General features: G+C 46.4%; 1 protein-coding gene across 3 annotated transcripts in view; it reads left to right on the forward strand.

The window, feature by feature from the left end:
- PLXNA3 (plexin A3) overlaps positions 1-9,578 on the forward strand; it is a 75,374-nt gene extending 65,796 nt beyond the window's left edge. For all 3 annotated transcript variants that reach the window (XM_063119397.1, XM_063119398.1, XM_063119399.1), the window contains 5 exons: positions 1,576-1,769; positions 3,525-3,694; positions 5,025-5,237; positions 6,994-7,144; positions 8,592-9,578. In XM_063119397.1, coding sequence (XP_062975467.1) covers positions 1,576-1,769; positions 3,525-3,694; positions 5,025-5,237; positions 6,994-7,144; positions 8,592-8,687 — 824 coding nt within the window. In that variant the 3' untranslated portion in view covers positions 8,688-9,578. The remainder of the gene's footprint in view (positions 1-1,575; positions 1,770-3,524; positions 3,695-5,024; positions 5,238-6,993; positions 7,145-8,591) is intronic.
- Positions 9,579-21,742: the final 12,164 nt, after the last annotated feature.

Here is a 21,742-nt window from a genome sequence, read left to right on the forward strand (position 1 = left end):
CTCTTCTTCCCCCAATGTAAATCCTTGGCTGTCCCAAATGTACCCTGCCTCTTGGTCTTAAACAACGCAACACAAAACTATGCAAAGAAGTATTAATCCAGGTCAATTTCTCTCCCATTGCTCCTAAAGCAGAGGTGGACAACCTGTGGACTGCCTGTGGCCCCCGACTCCTCCCAAGGCAGCCCCTCATGCATCATCTCCAGTTTCGGCCCTGGTTGGCCCACCTTTGATAAGCCCTTTGAGAGTACAGATCCTACTGGATCTCCACTTCCAAAGTGAGACCCTGCCTAGGCAGGGAGGGAAGAGCAGTATGTCAGTGAGTGAGAATATTAATATGGGTGTGAGTGGCCCCACCCAGAGTGGATCCACCGACAGATATTCAGCAAGGGCATGCACCCCTTGGGGGTAAAAAGGTTGTCCACTCCTGTAGTAAAGTTTAAGAGGATGGATAGATATCCCCCCATCCCTGTGTGAACTGTACAGTAAATATAATAAATAAATACATTCTGAATTTAGGCAATCCAGATTCTGTGCCTGGAAAGCTAAATTCTGCAACCTGTATAAATTAGGCAACTTTACATTCTCATATTTCATAGCTTATATTTACTAGTAATGGGGAGGGACTGCTTTCATCACACACTGTTGAGACAGTCCCTCCCCATTACTAGTAAACAGAAGTGCCATAAGGTCTAGAAACTTGAAAGAAAGAAAGCTGACATTCTCAGGAGGCTGAATTTCTGCAGTGTTTTTCTTCCATTTGTGCTGAATTTCAGCACACACATAACCTAGTCCATTAGGTTATAATTAATTCACGTGCAGCGGTTTGCCCTTAACATTTGTGACTTCTTTTCAGAGTCCCTAGTCTTTCCTGACTCTGTTAAGGTTCCACATTGTGTCTGAGCCCTCATGAGAATGTAGCCTTGCGCAGAAGGGAGTTCCGTGTTGTTTATGTGCCCTGGCTCCCTGCAATCTATGGTGCCGAGTGAACCAATGCATAAGAGTTCTCCTTTGCATTTAAAATTGTCCTCTCCTTACTGTGTGTTCCTGCACAGGACTAGGTCACATGTACTCTGTGCCCTAGGGGCAGAGCAGACCTGTAACCTTCCGTGTCTTGCCCTATTCTCACTTAACTGAAGTGGCATCTTAGTACCACCATGTTTGACCCTTTGAGGAGGTTTGTTGCCACGTCCAAACTTCTTATCCCTGAGCTTTCTCCCTGCAACACCCTGGCCTGGCTGTAATTATCACTGCTATTCCAGGCACGGAATGCCTGTAATTTTACTGCCACTCCCATTCTGTGGTTGGAGGGGGAGGGGGTATACTATAGTTAGCCTGTGGAGGGTAGCGATGGTGGTAGTTTTGGTATTACCAGAGCCCACATAGGTTCAGGCACTAGGTCTTCTTGAATACTGAATGGATACAGCCCTTTCTTTTGGCGAGGAGAGCTTCTGAGGTAAAACCAAGAGTGAGGAGGAGGTGCACAGAAGGCAGGGCTTTTATTTGCTCCTTGGGATAATGTGAACAAGCTCAAAGTGGCTTCTTTTCTCCCCCCCCATCCCGGCCCCATCCACACAGAGAGTTTGCTGCGCACCTCCAGCAGCCCTGAGAGTTTGCGTTCGCGAGCCCCCATCCTCACTCCGGACCAAGATTCAGGCACCCGTCTCTGGCATCTGGTCAAGAACCATGAGCATCTCGGAGACCCCAAGGAAGGGGAACGAGGGAGCAAGATGGTGTCTGAGATCTACCTCACCCGGCTTCTTGCCACCAAGGTATGGCAGGAAGGGAACCAAGTTGCTGAATGGGGAGAGGAATTGAATCTTATATCCTTGCTTGACAATTTCCCTAGGTACCAGGTTTGGTTCCTTAATGCTTAACCTGAAGGGCTTTCCTAGCTCTCTCTCTCTCTCTCTCTCTCTCTCTCTGTGTGTGTGTGTGTGTGTGTGTGTGTGTGTGTGTTTAAACTCATTCCTGATTGCCTCAATGGACAGCATCAATAGTTCTCCCCAATATCTTTTGAAATATTGGGGAATTGTCATCTTATTTTTCTCTACCATGTTCATATTTTTCTCTTGTCTAGATTAAACATCTTTTCTTGCCTTCCCAGTTCTTTTATCAGCTCTGTAACTCTGGCCCTCAGCGAACTTTTTTCGGGAGACATTTCCCCAGTCCTCTTCCTTGTTTCTGCCTTTACCCAGTCTGTCCCGTCCAACCCTTCCTGCAGGTGGCCTGAACGTCCCTCCTGAACAGGGCATGCTTCACACCACATCCTGTTCGGAGTGGTTGCAGAAGCGTGTTCCTGGGTTCCTGTGATCTGGGCTTTGTGGCTAACCTGCCCCATCTTCCAGTGCTTGCCAACTGACATCTAAATTAAGTTTGGATACTTTATTGACATAACGGAAAATGCCATGTCGTCAAAATCTCTGACAAAGTTGGAGTCATAAATTATCAGCCGGCAAGGAAGGAATGGAAGTGTCACTTGGTGCCTGAATTGTGCTTTCTTTGTGTTTGTGTTCTGTCACTCTCTGTGATTGATATAATCACATGGCTGTAATGCAATATTTGGCTCTAACATATTTTAATAGCATGTGGTACATTTTAGTAGCATTCTCGCAAAACTGCCATTTCCATTGTTCCCTGGGGAGAATCAGCAACCGTTTAAATTGGTGTAAAACTGCCTTATGTTGAAGTATAGATGTGCCCTTATTTAAGGCTGTGTGACTTTTGAAGGACTTGGTTTTACAGTCCCAAATCAGGAAAATGATGAAGATTGTTAGGGAGGTTGTTCTAGTAAAAGAGTGCAGGGGAACTGGGACAGAAGTCTGGAGCAGAATATTTAGTGGAACAGAAGGATTCGGAGTGTGTGGAATGTGTATTCAGATGTCAAGATGAGGAGTCTTATTTCCTGAGGGGATGCTGAACCTGATCTATTCTCATCCATCTGCTAATAACTGCAAGACTTGTTCTCTAGTGCCCAAGCATTTAGAAGAAATTTCCGAAGTCTGGATTATTTCCCCTCCATGGCTATGAGGACTAAAATTTTATTAGTGGTTTCAGCCTTTTTAATGAAGGCTGAGATTTTCAGGATTCTAAAAGAGTTTTCAGAATGTCACCTCTATGGCAGGGTTGGCCCTCCAGATGTTGCTGGACTGCAACTCCCATCATCCATCACTACTGGTTATGTTGGCTAGGGCTGATGGAGTCCCACATCTGCAGGCCACACAATCCCTGCCTCTGCTCCATGGCATGGCCGAAGCTATGCAGGTTCCTAGACCCCTTAAAGCAAAGTTTGATTCCAGCTTGCCAATTCTTCCACGACTATCCTAGCTTAGTGGGGCAGGGGCATGATTGTTGGCTTGATTGTGTGCCACTGTTCTTGCCTGTCTTTTCCCCGGGGTTTGGTACCTCTTAGCAAGGCGGGGGCGAGGTTAGGAAAGGCAGCCATGACCTCCAAATTGTAACCGTTTGTTCTCTCTTTTCATCCCAAAAGACATTTTCCAGAAGCTTTTCTCTTCCCCCTTCTCCAGGGCACGTTGCAGAAGTTTGTGGACGACCTGTTTGAGACTGTGTTCAGCACAGCACACCGGGCCAGCGCCCTACCCCTGCCCATCAAGTACATGTTTGACTTCTTGGACGAGCAGGCAGAGCGGAGGCAGATAGGCGACCCAGATGTTCGGCATACCTGGAAAAGCAACTGGTGAGACCACTGGCTTTGGGGCCCTTGTCCATGTTCATTCATTCATAATATTTCTGTACCACATTTCTGGGGGAGAGGGAAACTATCAAGGCTTTTTACACACACACACTAATAATTAAAAAACTAAAAATCATAAACAAATAAAGATAAAGTAAATCTTTAAAAACCATAACAACAACTTAAAGAAATATCTTGACCTCCTTTATGAATGCAGTGAGAGCAGGGACCGGTCATAGCTTCAACAGAAGTGTGTTCCAGAGTCTGAGAACAGCACAGAAGAAAGCCCTTTCCCGTGTGCCCAACAAAATGGGCTTCTGCAAGCGGAGGGCGCCTTCAGAAGGGCCTCTTCTGCTGATCCTAGTAACTGAGCAGGTTCAGACTGAGATGGGGGGTCCTTCAGATAACCAGGCCCTAAGCTCTTAGGGCTTACACCATTTAGAGCCTAACAGTTAACGCCAACACCTTGAATTGAGCCCAGGAAATACTTGGCAAGCAGTGCAGATCTTTCACCATCTGATATGATCCCAAAACCGTGCAGAGGCCAGGATCCCAAACCAGTGATTAGCAGCTGGCAGCCTGTGGGCCAAGCCCAGCTGTGGGTAAGTGGCAATCGGCCTGCTTGTCACCCACGCTTAAGCAGATGGAAAAACAAGTCTTTTAGCCTTAGCTGCTTTTATCTGCCAGATGTGCTCCTCTCCCAAACCTTTCCCCTGAACTGTGACTTGTCTGGGACACTTGGCCACCATCAGTTAGCAGGAAACATCTTGGCTCCTTGCCCCTGTTAGATGCTGCCCTACACTGGTTGAACAAATTCTCTCTAGGAATACATTTGGACCACCAAAGTAAACCTGAGCCTCAAGTGCTAGGTGCCAGCCCAACTGGCATCCTAAGGACTTTGGGAGCCCCTCTGTTCCTCTCCTTCCGGAATGGAGGAATGCTATGTTCACTCCCCAACTGGTGGATGTTACCTTCCAGGGACATAATCAGCTAAACAAGACATAGTCTCCAGGAACAGAAGCTGAGTTCCGTAGGGAAGTGTGACTTTGATCTCTGATGGCTCTCAGCAACTTTGTACTTGTGTTTCCCAGGTATCCAAAGTACAAACACACACCACCCAACAAAAAATGAGAATTGAACGTCAAGCTCTTAGTTCAGCCTCCCCTAACCTGGTGCCCTCCAGATGTGTTGGCCAATGGCCATGCTGGCTGGGGATGCCAGGGGTTGCAGGCCAAGGCTGCCTTACTTCTCCCCTGTCCCCTTCCTCCGTAGAGTGAGCCTTTGCCTCTGTGTGACAGTGGGTCTCTCACCTCTTGCTTCTTTTCCATTCCAGCCTGCCCTTGCGGTTTTGGGTGAATGTCATCAAGAACCCACAATTTGTTTTCGATATCCACAAGAGCAGCATCACGGATGCCTGCCTCTCTGTAGTGGCCCAGACCTTCATGGACTCATGCTCCACCTCTGAGCACCGCCTGGGCAAGGATTCCCCTTCGACGAAGCTGCTGTATGCCAAGGACATCCCCGTCTATAAAGGCTGGGTGGAAAGGTGAGATGCCGAGGGGGCTGAAGCCGAGGAGTAGAGGCACTACGGTTCAACTCTCTTCTTCCCAACGGGGACCGTAGGTGACCTTAAGAAATCTCTCCAATGCATTGTACCTCTAGAACTCTGACTGTGCACCAAGGGAGAAGAACCTCCTTCAGTCTAAAGGCCAAATTCAGAAGAGTGGGGCCAAAACACCAGCCTATGTTAGCTTAAAGCTCTTACTGCCAGTAGCTAAGCCATAGCAGAGGCACCTCAAACTTTTAAAGTGAGGGAGGACATAAAAAAGCTGAGAAACAAACAAATTATTGGCGATTGGAGGGGGGGAAACGGATGGAACGGTCTGGAAAACCCCAGAGGGTCAGATTGGAATCCCAGGTGACCCTGTAGACCTAAGGGTCAACACTCCCGCTGTACATGAATAACAAGATTTTGCTGTATAAAGCTTGGTTCCTTGAGTAAGGGATTGCTTGAAAGGAAGCCGTCTTCCAACTGCTTAGAAAAATGACTGGGGGCGGAACTCTTTTCCTTCAGTGTTTAGTCAACCAGGGAAGGAGAGCCTTTGTGGGGCTGGCTTACTGCGGCCTCTCTCAGTGTCGTGGAAAGAAGGAGCCACGGCTACTCATGCTCCAGACTGAACACATCCTCAGCAGTGTCAGTCTTTTCAAAGCAGTGGTTGGCAAAGGGAGGATGCTCCTGGAGGAAACAAGGACCTAGCTACAGCTGCTGAAGACAGTGAATGGGTGGGGGTGGTAGCAGCTGCTCCTTGCTTTTCCAGGAGCGCTGAGATAACCTTGACCCTCCAGACTACAACTCCCAGCATTCCTAACTGTTGGCCATCTGGATGGGGCTGCTGCAAGTTGGGAGTTCAAAACCTCTGGAGGGTATTGGGTTGGGGAAGGCTGTTCCAAAGCTTCTCCTACCTTGGTCGGTTGTTCTCCATGCTGGTGAAATGGAACCCCTTCATTCAGCCATTCAGTATCTGATTCAGCCTTGTATCGAATCAGGCAATAGGTCAATCTAGCCAAATGCTGTGTATTCTGATTGGTAGCATCTCTCCAGGAAGGGGTCCTTCCCACTACCCGAGCATTACTTTTAACTGGACATGCTGGGGATCGTACATGTGACCTTCTGCATGCAAAGCATCAGCTCTGCCCGAGCTATGGCCCATCACAAGCTGGAGGATGATCTCCGTCTATGCGTTCCCCCTCAGTGTGTGAGATGAGATGAGCTCAAGCTTCAAAGCTTATGCCTGTCCAAAAATGATGACAAAATAATCTCCATACAAGCCATGATAAATCTATGGGGTTTAAGAGTCTGTATTTAACGTGGCAAAATCTGAAAACATGCACATCTTGCCCTTGGATCTATGGAGAAACACTTGCAAAAGCACACAGAATGTTTTGTGAGAACCAGAAGGACAGTGTGTCAACCCAGTGTTCTCAAGATCTTTTTGACTACAGTTTCCATTATCTGTGGCTATTTCTCCTTGTGGGCTGGAGAGATGGGGGAGTTGTAGTCCAAAGCACCTGGAGGGTGCCAAGTTGAGGAAGGCTGAGTGTGCGTAACTGGACTGGATCTAGGGCTTTGGTATCATCACAACTCTCTGATCAGTGATTTGCATATAAACTATTGGAGATCTGGACTTTGCCTCTCTCTCAGCTGAGCTGAGAATGTTGATTGGGCAGCGGGATCTTTTCTCCAGGCATATGCAATCTCAAAGCAGTCTCTCTCTCTATTTCTCTCTCTCCCTCCCTCCCAGGTACTACCGGGATATCACCAAGATGGCTTCAATCAGTGATCAAGATATGGATGCATACCTAGTGGAGCAATCACGGCAACACGCTGGCGAATTTAACACACTGGGTGCACTGGGGGAGCTCTACAGCTATGTAGGAAGGTACCGTGATGAGGTGAGGCTCCATTATAACTCTTCTACTCCCCAGTTCTTACTCAGGGTTTCTCCACAAGGGGCTTTTATCCTGGGATTGAGATTTGATTACTCGTAGAAATTTGCAGGCTCTTTACATGACATTGCCAACCTCCAGCCTCTCCAGTGCTTTCCAACCATTTCCACAACTTTATTTGAAACAAAGACAGTGAGCTGTTAAAAAAGCACAATTTGAATTTGTTCATGTAAAGGGGGAGTTACAATATAACAGCAGCAGCATCTAGTGGCTATATAATGAAATATATAGAACTTGTAGATAAAGGCAATCCTACCCACACAAACACACAAAAGAGGAAGTGTGTGTAAAGGAGCCAATCTTAATCCTGCAAAGAATCTGGAAGCAGAAGCTCTGGTAAAGCTGGTGGATAAAAAAAAAAACTGGTGTGGAGAATCCCCCAGTCTTACAATCCAGCAGTGTTTGAGGGGCATTTACATCTGATGATGGTTGATCTTTGCATGGACCCTGGTGTCATAGCTCTGTTGTTAAATTGGATGAGGGGGATTAAGGTACCATGGCATGATAAGACACCGTTGTCTACCTGCTTCTCTAGTATCCTATACCCTTCTGTTCTGCTGTCAGTATTCTTAACAGCAGCCCTGTACCTCAATATCTGAGACCTCCACACCATTCCTGTCCCTTCCACTCACCTGTTTCCCTTCTCTGAAGGAATTTTGAAAGGGGTTGCTCTGTGTGTGTGTGTGAGTGAGTGTGAGCTCATTTGCACATAACAGTGTGCCCAACATGTGCTGCCTTCATTTTGAATATGCAACCTCCAATTGGAAGTTATTTTGTGACATACAAACCTGAACCCTGGATTGATCACTTGTTAACAATCCATAGTTAACCTGTGATTATTTGTTAGGTTAAATGTGGGTCATCGTAAAATAACCTTCAGTTGGACACTGCATATTCAAAATGTCAGCAGCATACGACCCTGGCACATAACCCACAATTTGATGTCGTTATATGCAAACTGGATCTTTATGTATATGTCTACACTCATCACACTTTTGCCTCTCATAAACAGGTTTGTCAGCTTTCTGGGGGTGGTGGAGGTTGTTCAAAACCCATGTTTGACCAGAAGTGGTAGTGCTGAAATGTGTGGGTCCGTCATGGGAAGTTAAGTTTGTCTCAAGCTGTTTTTCAACACCTTAAAAACGATTGTCTGACTCCAACCTGAGATGCTGCATCAAGGTGACAGGACAGAATCTTTTTCATCCCCAACCCCTGAACACACCTTTCCAATTTTACCAGGTTTTTCTCCATCCTAGAGCCCAGATCTTATTCCCTTTTTGCTCCTGTGAGCTTGGGGCTGAGCCCCTCCTGACCTTTTTCACCTTTCTCTTTTCCTTCCCTTTTTCCGGACCCTTTTGTTTCCAACCCATTTCCTCCCCCACCCCCACCCCAGATCCTGACAGCGCTGGAACGTGACGCCGCCTGCCGGAAACACAAATTGAGGCTGAAGCTTGAACAAGTCATCACTCTCGTTTCTGGAAATAGCTGAGAGTGTGGGGGGGAGCAGGGGGCAAAGGGGGGGCACGCAGCCAACGTAGATAGATGGATGCATCAGAAAGGACTCTACCTCCAACCTTGACTTGTGGCCTCACCAAGGGCGACAGACTTGGCGTTTTTAACCTCCCTGTGGGCAAGAGACATGTGGCCTTTTGCCCTCTAAGGCCGAAATCCTGGGGTTGCAGAAAGAGGTTGTGGTGCCCCCTCCCCCCTTCACCCCAGAAGCAATAACAAGCACCCTTTTCCTTTGTATCTATATTGGGAGGGGCAACTCAGAATGGGCAATGAGGTTGGGGTGCAGCCAGATAGTGCCCCATCCCCCCCTCATACTGGCAGCTAAATGGAGAATCCCTCACCCCAAATGTTTGTGGACCCTCCCTTTAATCATACGGACCATTCCCTAGTCCCCCACTCCTTGTTGGTAGCTGGTGGAATTTGCCCTTGTTCTGTTTTTGGTAACCATGACAATTGGGTATTTTTAATCCTTACCTGACAACCCCCCTCCCCTCCCCACCCCACTCACCCCCACCCCACCTGTTGTGCCCTCACTGGGTGCAGTGCCTTACTCATTAATTTATTATTGCATCTTGTTAAGATTATTGGCTGTAAATGATTCCATTCCCTGGGTGTAGAGATTTCAGTGTACAAAGTCCTCCATTTCCCCCTCATTCTTGGGAGTCTGTGTAAATATTTGCACTGCAGCCTGGAGGGATTCAATACCCACACTCCTCTTAAAAATGAAATGAAATAATTAAAAATCCCCATCAGGGGTTAAGGAATTGGGGTGGGAGTGTCCCTGCAGCTGCACGGGCTTTTTATTGGTTCATTTTATAATTAATTTTTCTTTTGCTAAATAAAAGCCTGGAAAAATGATTGTTTTGATATCATGTCGGGAGGGTGCTTGGGGGAAACACCATGAGAAAGGAATCTTGGGGAAATGGGCCCCATCCCCTGGCATTCCAGCTTGACATGGAGGTATTTTGGTCTATACATACCCTCACATGCAAACCTCTGTCCAACTGCACAATCAGTCCCCCTGACTAATGTATGTTTCTCTTTTGAACTGGGCTTGAAACTTGGGAAATTGCTGCCCCTTTTCCAGTGGAATAAGATCAAGTTGCTTTTCTTTTCTTTTTTAAACTGTAATTCCTGGTCTTCTGACAGATCCATCTGCCTGCGGCATATTTTTCTTCTTTTTCAGGAGCTCCATCCGTTACCAGTGTTCATGTTTGCTGCTGAAAACACAGCTTGTACATGGGGTGAAGGCGTAACATGTGAATGACAAGATGCACATCCTGAAATACCTGTGTACATGGATTGGGCTGTATGATCAGGACTCCTGGGCATGTATACAGACTGTTTAAGGATGTATATCTGTCATTCACATGTTACATGATTGTTGCAGAAAATGCAACCCTGGTAAACAGAATCATAGAATAGTAGAGTTGGACTATAAGGTCATTGAGTCCAACCCACTGCTCGATGCAGGAATCCACCCTAAAGCATACCTGACAGATGGTTGTCCAGCTGCCTCTTGAATGCCTCTAGTGTGATCGTTGCATAAAGAAGGGGAGGCTCTTTAACTTTTCTTGGGATTGGGAATCCCTATCCTTGAAATAGCATACCTCTTGCCTGCTCTAGAATAAGGTGGTAGAATGGACTGCATCACTTTAGACTGCAGGACAAGCGTGCTATTTTTGAATGTTCTTCCACCTAATCTTTGAAGATATAAAACTAGCACAGCAGGGAGAAAGTTCTAACCCTGGCTTTTGCCTACTTGGCTGGTTTTCTATTTGCAGGGAATGTTCTATTGTTGTTTTTTAAATATAGAGAAACGTTAAAAATGTGGTTATCTACCTAAAGTTCATCCTATCATCTTGTTTTCGCTCCTGCACTTTAGTCTGGATTTGCCCTCCTTAGTTCACTCATGTTTTATGGAAATCCAGATAATAATCAACCCATTTGATTCCAATACTTCCTCTATTGACCTCCCACTTCTTTTTTGACTTAATTTGTGTTGATCTTTTCAAAATGCAATTGCAGCACCACCCTATCCACTGAGGATTGGCAAAATACTATTGAGGTGTTTCAGGGCTCTTGTGCCTTTGAATAGTAGTTTCCTCTTTACAGCTTTAGAGCTTCTGTTATTTTCCTGGTGTGGCAGCATAACTAAAACTTAATTGACCTCTTAATTGGCTTTTAATTAGCCGGTTTGTGTTCCCTACAAAAAAGGGAGGGCTTTAATGACTGATTTCCCCTCATTATTTTTTTCTTTTAATCAATTTATTGTGAAGTAGTCTTTTCATATTAAAAAGTAAGAGGAAATCATTTATTAAACTACTCCTTCTCCCAAAACAGGAACGGATGAAAGGCCAATTACGAGGTATTCATCAGCATAGTATTGCTGCGCTGGGCAGGTTGCAAGAATGGGCAGAAGCTTCAAGGAGGAGACTTCTAGGCAATGTTGCAGGGACTGGCATGGCTGAGTAATATAGCAGTAAATTCGGTGCTCTGTGGAACCCACTGTCTTAATTCCACTTCCAGCTAATTGCAGAAAATCACTTCCTCAGTCAGCAGCACTAAAGAGCTTTAGCGTAGAAGCAACCTGAGTCTATTAAAAGGTGCCCATTGTAGGAACAGTACCTCTGTTGCTTCAGTTCTTCTGTAGCAGCTTTAGGACTAGTTGGTTATCTGGACATTCTCTGAATCTAAAGATCTCACTGACCAGATGCTTTATACCTGCCTCCAGGCTATTTTGGCAAATGTTATTCATTCTGCATACAACTGCTGGCTCTCTTGTGGCATGATCCCCTTTCTCTTTGGCCAGAAGCAAGATTTAGGTGCCTGACTGTTGCAACAAGGAAGGGCCAGAAGGAGTAGCTAACTGCACAGGGCAACAGAGCAAAGCTCTGGCGACTGCAACTGCTACAATTAGCCTTAGCTGGGGTCCCAACCAAGTCTAACAGGCCCTCATCATTTTGTGCCCCATGGTCAGGAGTTGCGTCATGCATCCCAGCACTTAAAGAACCAAAAGGTCTTCCCAATGAGGCTCTTACTTTGCAGTCACACTGCCTCATCCATAGAGTTTTGCAGGGGGTCCAGACGAAGGCATTTTCCATTACAACCCTCCTGTGTTTTCCCACTGCTTCTTCCATTTTTCTTTTCATATGTAAATTTGTGAAGGAGGGAAAGATAGTATAGCTGTACGGCGTCTTTTGACTGGTGGTGCCAGGAACCAAAGAGCCAAATTCCATTTTGCAAAGGCAAAAAAGGGGCAGGGCCAAAGTTCAGGTCAAAATGGTCACTTCCAGTAACCAAGCCTTAGGAGAAATATTTCAACATTTTAGAATGGAGGAAAAACTGCACAAAACTGCACCACCAAAGGTAGTGGCCTGGGGACCCTCAGAGGGCCAGATTTGGCCCCGGGCATCAGGTTCTATACTCCTGATGCAAAGTTTGCAATTTTAAAAAGAAAGAAACGGTTGAAGGGGAGTGAAAACATTCACTGCATCTGGTCCCCACAGTCAGTGGGCAGTCTTACTTACACAAGAAGCTTATTCTGGAATAAGGGGGTTGGACTAGATGGCCTTGTAGGCCCCTTCCAACTCTGCTATTTTATGATTTTTACAGTTATGCAGACTACTTCGTTCAAATTTGCACACACTAAGTAGCAGGGAGGGGATGAATTTAGCTCTCTACTGTCTTTCAAGTATCCTGTGTGCCTAAAAAAGGGGGATCGGGTTAAAATGCTCTTAAGGGTGGTAACTAATCTGCATTAGGCATTCATTGAGCACTCAGTTTGATATCCTTGCAGTTGTGAAGGAGGAGGCATTTCGGAGTACTTGATTTAGCGTTGAGATTCCCCCCCCTTTTTTTTTTTTAATAAACTCTGGTGTTTTAGGAATGGGCCCAGGGGCTGTACTGAAGAATGCATTGTGGTCTCCCTAGGCATTTGTGGCTGTCTGATGGTGGGGAGAGGCTGGCGCGTGTCTGTGTGCCTGTGTGTGTTTTGATGTGGGAGGGAGGCAAGCAGGCAGGGCCCAGGAGGGGAGGCAGCAACAAGATAAAAGGAGAATTTTGGTGGCAGCTTTATGAATAAGTCATGGACACATCAGGGGCCTCATTAGCAGAAGCTCCAGGGTGCTGGTTAGGTGGGGGGACGGGACTGTTTGTGCCTCCTAAGCATCAACTTGACTTATGGAGTTAACAGGGTTTTAACTGTCAGGCAAAACTAGGGAAGTGGGAGGAGAAGGCATGTTGATCAAAAGTGCCCAAGAGGCTGTGATATAGGGCCTGTCCCCTTTTAAGTGTGTACTGGACAGGAAGGTGTAGATGTCAACTTTGTTCTTAGTACACAGGATAGGTTAAAATCTACACAGTCCAGGGGTCCCTATCTTGTATTTTTTTTAGCTTGCATTGTAAGGGGTGGGGAACTCCCCCCCCCCTTCAAGGGCCACATTGCTTTGGGAGGTGAGTGTAATATTAGAGGCCCCACCAAACACCACTTGCTGGTGGTTGGTGGGGCAAAGCCAGTGTTGGGCAGAGCCGAAAATGAGCAGGACTACTCCCTTTTCTCTTTTTCTGTCCCTCTCTGGCTAGCAGGCTGCTTGGGGAGGGACAGATCGCTCTTGCCAGGGGTCTGAACTGATCACTTGCAGAGCACTTTTGACATCAGAGCACTTTTGAACACGGTTTGCCCACCTAGGGCTGCAAGTTTCTAACTCCTGTCTTGCATGCAGGTGCATGAATCTTGCCATTCTCAAGATTTTAGTCCCCTCCCTTAGGAGGTGGGTGGAGGAGGGTTCAGCTCTAGTACACATGCATATGAATGCATATGGAAACAGCATGCACATTGGCGTGCCATTTCACACCGTGCAGCTGCTAAGTTTAATTTTGAACTGTTGATAACTTATTCTAGGACACTTCTATCTTCTAATTAACATCTTTTCACTAAAGTGGATCTCTTTGCTTTTCGATTTGGTGCAACAGCAGTCTTGGTAGTGTAAATGCATACAGCAAGTGGAGAAGCACCCTCAGGAATGTTTTTAAGGTAGATGGGGCATGATATTCTGTGTTCCTTGGTGTGAGAATAGAAGTATTACACATAGGCAAGTGTGACTTTTTTTCCTGTTAAACAGTGAAGGGTATGAAAACTCTGCATGTGAGATGGAGAGTGTTTCGGAAGTGGTGCTAAGGTAAAAAACACACCAAACCACTGATTTGAGCTTGGGCCAATATCTAATGGGAGTTTTGGAAACAGATCCATCCGCTAAATTAAGTTTTTGTTTTTAATCCAGATTTTATTGTTAGCTGCTTTGAGCACCATTTTTTGGCAGAGGGGCAGGATATAAAATAAATGTGAATACCTATTCTTCTCCCACCACCACTCCACCCGCCCCAAAGCAAAGGGAGGGGCCGTAGTCCAGTGTGATGGAGCGCATGGTTTGCATCCTGAAGGTCCCCAGTTCAATCCCTGGCTTCTCCAGGTAAGGTGAGGAAAGAATCCTGCCTGAAAACCTGTAGAGCCCTTGCTGCCAGTCAGTGCCGACAATATTGAGCTTGATGGACCAAGGGCCTGACTCAATGTAAGGCAGCTCCACCTCTGTTCCAAAGTTCAGTCCAACAGCTAGTGGCCCCTCTGCTACGACTGGCCCTTTGAAGGGCGCCATCTCCCCCTTTCCTAAACACTTCTCTGTCTCAGGGCCAAAATAAGGTAGTAGATGAGTGTTACGTTGGTAGCCACCCTTCCAAATGTGGCCCTGCAGCAAAAACTATTTGCTTAGCAGGAATGAAAGAGGTTTAGGCCATAGCGCTACCTTCCAGTCATACAGCCAAGAGGGGAGAGGAGGAACAAGGATCTCTCCCTCCACCCCTGCCCATAAAACCAGTGCAGAGACTGAGCCAAGAAGGGAGTGTCTGGTGCTTGTTACCCTGGGGCTTTAAAAGGGGGAGGGGGGAAGCTATACACGCCTCACACACATCCCATCCCTCCCCAGCTAATTCAATCTGGATCCATCAGCCTTGACAGTGCAGCCCGCAAAGGGCCACTCAGGGAAATGAAATGCCCAGTCCCATTAAACTCGCTCCTCTGACAGGCAGCAGCTGATTCCTGCTCTTGCATGGCGTGTGCCCTTTTCCGTTTCAGCCCCTCTCCCCCATGCTCTGGGGGGGGGGATCTATCTGGGTCTATCCTCAGCTCTGTCCTTTTTCCTCCTTGTTCAAGGTCTCTTTCTCTCCCTCCCCGCAGCCCCCTTCATCTATGATATAATCCTTGGAGCTGGGAGAATTTAAATTCTTCCATTTTCTTTGTCATTTCTAGCCCATCAGTGACAGCCCCCAGCTTCATCTCCACCATTTCTCCCCCCTCTCAAGATTATCCTTTATTATGGAGAAGCAGCAGTTCTGCCCTTAATCCCATGGGAGCTGTCTAAATCCGGCCTCTTTGAAGTTATTTTCTATGCAGCCAGTGAAACCTTCTGCCTCGTGGCAGAGCGAAACCACGCCTTAGCTGGAGAAGAGGATGAGCTCTGGGACCTTGTTTCCAATGCCATGGTTTGGCCGTGGAAAAGGGGGATGCCCCGAAGCATGTGCAAAGCGTGCTTCCCTTCTCAACTGAGTAACTTCTCGCATTCAACACACACATTTTGGATTAAGAGGCAAGGAATGAGTCCTGGCACATCTCCTTAGAAATGAACCTACATAAGGAGCTATTAACGTCATACGCTCAAACATTTCCATAAATAAAAAGAGGGGCATACCCCTGTCTTCACAGCAAGGACCACTGCTTGCTCTCTCCTCCCTAAACTGACCATAAATGTTTACTTTAAAAATAATATTGTAATAACATTATTAATCACAATAAGCCTACTTTAAAGCATAGCTGTAATTCCAAACCCACACAGCAACATCTATTATCTGTATTCTCCCAGACACACCAAAAGTGAAAGAAGCCGTATTGGTCTGTAAGCAGACTTCCCCAACCTGGTGCCCTCCAGATGTGTTGGGACTACAATTTCCAGGGATGCTGGGAGATGTAGTCCAACACATCGGGAAGGCTGGTGAATAAGAAGTGCAAAATAGATGTCGAAGGCGGGCGGGGGGCAAGGAGAAAACGAGAGAGGCTGTGCTGTGGCATTTCGCATCCATGTGTGGGCACACTTACACTCCTGCGCTCCGGAGTCAAAATCCATCTTCCCAGCTAACCACTCCCGACTTTGCTGCCAGAGATCCAACATTTTCCCTGAAGTCAAAACGGGGACAATGGCTTTGACAGACAGATATCAGAAATCGGTGACTGTTGCTGGTGAACGGAAGGGTTCAGTCACAGCAGCGCAAGTGAAATGTTGGCTTCATTTCAGCCCTGCAACGCTTTGCTCCAGCCCCCTGTAGCCATTTATTTATTTATTTATTTATTTATTACATTTTTATACCGCCCAACAGCTGAAGCTCTCTGGGCGGTTCACAAAAATTAAAACCATAATAAAACAATAATAAAGCCATGCATAATAAAGCCATGCATTCCCTAAGATTGTTTAGAGGGTCTTGCTTACTTTCACTGTGACATTAAGGGGCATGGTGCTACACAGTGGAAGGTGCCAGACTTGCCCCTCCCTCTCCCCCCCCCCCCGGAACTGCTCAGTACCAACACTATTGTTGACCCTCCTCTTTAGCAGTGGTTTATGTGGGTTGCAGAGAGAGGAAGGTGAGGGAATCCCACCGCTAACTTCATCCACTAACCTTGTGTCTGCTGCTTGCCCACTAAGGCAAGAGGGGGGGAAGCAGATGAATAATTAATAATCAACCGGAGCAGACGGTGTTGGTGGCCAGGGGAGCGCGTGTGTGGCGGGGGGCTGCCTGCTTCCATCTGCTAAGGTCATGCAAGGGGGAGGGGGAGATGGAAAGGGATGCACATGCTGGGCCACCAGAATCCAGCACACAGCAAATGGTGTGCAGAAGCCAACGTTGGGGCTATGGCAAAGAGCTTGGCTCACCGGCACTGTGACGAAGGAGGGGAAGAGAATGGATGCATCATGGGCAGGCAGCAGGTCCATCTAAGTTAGTTGTGGCTGTGCCTTAGTAAAAGTAGTGGGACTTCAGTTAGTTACAACTGGGACCTGCCACAAAGCATTGCCGGGTTTGCTGAAGTGCTCCAATGCAGGATTCCATCCAACCAGCCATGCTCTTTCCCAACATATTCTCCTACAGGGTTGGGGAACATGGCATCTTCCAGATGTTTTTGACTACAGCTCCCATAAGACCCACCCAGCATGGCCCACGGCCAAGGATTATGAGACTTGTAGTCCAAAACCAAGTTGCCTAACCCCGCAATAGAATATCTTGAGAAAGGGCATGGTAAGTTCACTAGAATCCCAATCTGTTAGGACGTTTTCCATTTCCCTTCTAACAGTTAGCATTGTAGCACCACTGGTGCAGTGTTCGTTGGGTGATTTTTGGGGTTCCCCCACTAAGGTTTCCCCACCACCGTGGATTGTTTGTACTTCTCTAAATTTTGGGGTTCCCCCAAGAGTGCTGATACCTCCCTGTTGTGTGGGAGTGATGCAGTTTTTCCTACACCATGTTCCACACTGAGAATTCATTTGCTGTTCATATATAGCAGGTGTAGACAGTGGCCAGTTTGCACAATCAAAATAAGCCACCATGGCTTATTTAAACTACCATGTATGCTGGGCATGACTTCATAATCACTGCCCAGGCAGTTTGTCATGTCATCCAAACCAGGGCAGAATGGTGTGTTGGAGGAAGAAACAATCTCCAATAACCCAATAACACCCCATGGGTTGTTAGAGGGTTGTTTCCCATGGGAGACATTTTTCTCCCTCTCTCATAATACTAGAACCCTGGGTCATCCCATGAAGCTGACTGGTGGGAGATTCAGGACAGATAAAAGGTAGTACTTCACACAGCACATAGTTAAACTATGGTATTCACCACAAGATGTAGTGTTGGCCACCAATTTGGATGGCTTTAGAAGGGGGTTAGATAAATTCCTGGAGGAGAAGGCTATCAATGGCTACTAGCCCTGATGACTATGTGTGACCTCCAGTAAGCCTATATACACCAGTTGCTGGGGAACATGGGGAGGAGGGTGCTGTTGCACCATGTCCTGCTTGTGGGTTCCCGGTCAACAGCTGGTTGGCAACTGTGCAAACAGCACTGGACTAGATGGACCCTTGGTCTGATCCAACATGGCTGCTCTTACGTTCTTATGCTTCCCAGGTTCGGATGACGCAAGTTGTGCTGCATTCTAAATAAACCATTTTGATTGTGTGAACCAGGTCCGTGTGATACTTGCAGGCATCAATGCACCCCCAGACACTTTTCTTACCGCCCACCAAGATGCCCTACCAATATTAACACGTGTTTAAACATTAATACATTTCCTTACCAGCAGTTGGGATTGCTGTGAAATAAGTTTCTGTTGTTACCAAAAACTGTGGGTTCAAAGGAGTTGTTTAGCCTGATGGGGCTTCTCTGCCTTGTACTCAGGGCAGGTTATTTGCCATTTGCCATTCTTCCCATGGCTACCATTTTGTTGTGGTGCCCACAACAGTTTCTCAAATTGCACCATCCCATTAGGAATGCAACTAAACAAGGCTTTGGGAAAGGCAGAATTAAGGGTCGTTGTGATGTCACCAGTCAATATAGACCAGTCTTTAACATACACCTTTCCCTATTTGCAAGTTTGCAAATGCCAACTAGCAAACTGAGACACATTGCAAATTTCAAACACTGCCATCATTTAGAGCAGAGGTGGGATCCTCTTTTAGCCCAAAAGCCAAATTCAGAGACTGCATTCCAGTGGGGATGGGGGTCAAAATACCAACATATTGTAGCTTAAAGCTCTTGCTCCCAGTGTGTAAGCCTTAGGAAAGGCTTTTCAACATTTTTAGAATGGGGGAAAAACTGCAGAAGACCTGGGAAACCACTGAATGATCAATGATTTGGGAAGGCCGCAGTGTCTTGGTCGGGGGCGTGGCTATCGGGGAAATCTAGGAGGGCTGGAGATTCCCTACCCCTGACTTGGAGGGAATCCAGAAAGTTAATTATATGAATACACTGGTAGGAAGCAAAGAATTTTCAGGCATGTTCACACTAAAAGTTTACTTGGGTCTCTTCATGTCTGTAATTCAGGATACAAAATGGGAAGCAGCCATTTTAAAACTGAACACACGTTCTCGCGTCGACATAAGATTTACAGTCACTGCAGAATGTGACAATGGTGCCTGTTTCAGGAGTGAGGTCTGTTTTGGTCTAGTGTATGTGCTGCAAGTGTAGATCCTTGTACACCATTTTTGCTAGGTGGAGAAAGAACTTTCCTTGAATTTGAGGAAGGGTGGCTACTTCTGTATCACCGAAAAACAGGACATCAATGTGTGTTAACATTTGTACATGGTAATTTATATAGAGATGCAAATTTATCAATTTATTTGTTTTAAATAGAAATACAATACCTTTCATCATAGTGAGGAAGGCTACCAACAGCTAGTTAGCTTCAAGGCCTGTCTGGGCTCTCCTTTATTTTGGTTCTGTATCTTTGAGCCTTTCTGCATGAGGCTTTTATTGTGTGCTCGTGACAGCATGATAATTCACGGGTCCTTTACACAACATCATCTTCCAGGGTTTCTCCCATGACTTACAACTATTATCACGGTTTTTCCTCTGACGAAACTGTAGTATTATTTAGAAATAGTGGAATGACAATAATTGTGCAATTCTGCTATACCACAGTGCCACCTAGTGGTTGTTTAATGAAACATATAAAGGCAGAAAAAGAAAACCCTGAGGGGAAAAAAAAGCACATTTAAAAGAGCCAATCTTAATCTTGCAAAGAATCCAAATTTAGAGTTAAAGTAGAGGTTAAGGTGTGGCATTATAGCCTCGAGTAGAAATGCCTTTTAAAGTAATCTTGGACCAGACAGCCCTTAAAATGGCGGACCTTCACCCATCCTAAAATGGCACACCAAGACTTATCCCTGGACAGATGAAATATTCAGTTCAACAAGGAAATGCTTTCAGGGAAATGCCCCAACAGTTGTCAAAACTGTTATAAAGCGCTTTAAAGGAGTAGTGTAGATCCTGCCCGAGAAAAGTCCAAAGATTCAGGCAGCTGTCTTAATTGCCCTTTAAAGACCATGCCACCCCAAAATACTTTGTATTCCAACAGGGAACAGTATATTATTGCTGGAACAATTAATCTCCCTGCAGCTACTGCAAGTGCTGCAGCTAAACTCAGAGGGAATTCCGAGGGTGGGTGGGTGACGGATTACGTCAGCATCCTTGCTAATAAAGTGTCAGTGCTGAGTCCCTGCTGAGCCCTGGTTCCACTACACCACAGGCTGAGGATGTAGAGCAGGAATGGGTGTGGTGCTCCAGACGTTGTTGGACAGCAAACCTCAACTTCTCTCACCATTGGCTGTGCTGGCAAAGGCTGATGGGGTTTGCTGTCCACCTTCTCCACCCCTGCAGGAGAGAAAAGGACAAACTGGGTCAGTGTTCCAAGAGCACTTTCCCTAACCTCCCAGTCTACTGCCGTTCCATCCGGTCCTTAATAGTTGGGGGTGGGGAAGGTTTGCTGAACGGTTACTGCATTTCCCAGTCTGCCACGATGTGTGATTCATGCCATCGCCAGTCACTGGTGTCCATTAGTGGCTGGCAGCACCACATAACTTTTTATCAAGAGCAGAAAGCAGAGTGTGGGGTGAGGGGGAGGGACCATCAATCCCACCCAGGGCCTGTCATAGCCACCCTTCTCCACCCCCCTCCCACTACCCCCAGTTGGTGATTTCACCCGCCAGCCGCCGCTAATGGCCTCGTAAATGAAATTTTATTGTTTCTGTCTCAAAAAAGTCCAGAGAGAAAAAGAGCCAAGATATAAATCCTGAGGAGGGGGAGGGGGCGATGATCTCAGAATAAGACTGAGGAGGGGGATGGGGTGGGGGAGAAAGAAAGAGGGAAGGGAAAGGAAAGGTTGTTTCTTCATACATAGCTCATTTGAGGAGAGGTATTAAGGACTCCCTCCGTACAGCAAGGGGACAAGAGTCCAATTTGTAGGCAAGAAATGGGTTAAAGTGGGTCAGAATGGAAACATCATTTTCTTTCTGGGCAAAGCACAGGAGGCTCAAAGTCAGCCCCAAGTGGAAACAGCCGACTTTGCGACATCCTTGCTCCTTGGCCTGTAACAGCCTCCAACCAGTGAAGCATCCAAACCAAAAGAAGCTCAGATTACCACAGCCTCAGCTAAAAAAACACCCAATCCTGGCAATTCAGTGGGAAATGCAAATCTAAGCCAGCAAGAAACTTGGCTATTAAAACAGCTCTCAGCCTGGAATAATCAAATGATTCACTACAGTGAGATGTGCAAAACAAAGGCAGACTCTCTTGCCTGATGCAAGAAGTGTTGACTGTGAAAAGGGACGGGAGAAATCCAGGAGGCAAAAAAAAAAAAAAAAGTCAAATGAAAATTACTACCGTGGGCCAGAGAGAAAGAATATGTTGTGATTTCTGATCTATCGGTGCCAGTCAAACGGATGATGTGACTTGGATGGCTCCTTGGTTCTAACACCTCCTATTGCAGGGATGAGCAGAAAGTAGAGAAAGATCTATTGATAGATGTCTGGGTAATTTGCAGTAGAAGACCAAGGTTTTCTGTTTCTCAGCTGTCAATCAATAGAAAAAACGCAAACATTCTTGCCCCTAAATTAGGCTGGTTTTCCCTGAAGTATTATTTTACAGCATCATAAGACAAGCAAAGAAAGGAACCCCATAAACTGTATGTCATGGTAAATAGGCGTGTTTAAAATGCAAGAAGTATAGCTTCGAAATTGTGTGAGGTACTGGTTCCTCTCTATTCAGCCCTGGTTAGGCCTCATCTAGAGTATTGCGTCCAGTTCTGGGCTCCACAATTCAAGAAAGATGCAGACGAGCTGGAGCGTGTTCAGAGGAGGGTAACCAGGATGATCAGGGGTCTGGAAACAAAGCCCTATGAAGAGAGACTGAAACAACTGGGCAGGTTTAGCCTGGAGAAGA

The sequence above is a fragment of the Elgaria multicarinata genome, chromosome 3 (assembly GCF_023053635.1).
Source record: "Elgaria multicarinata webbii isolate HBS135686 ecotype San Diego chromosome 3, rElgMul1.1.pri, whole genome shotgun sequence".
NCBI lineage: Eukaryota > Metazoa > Chordata > Lepidosauria > Squamata > Anguidae > Elgaria > Elgaria multicarinata.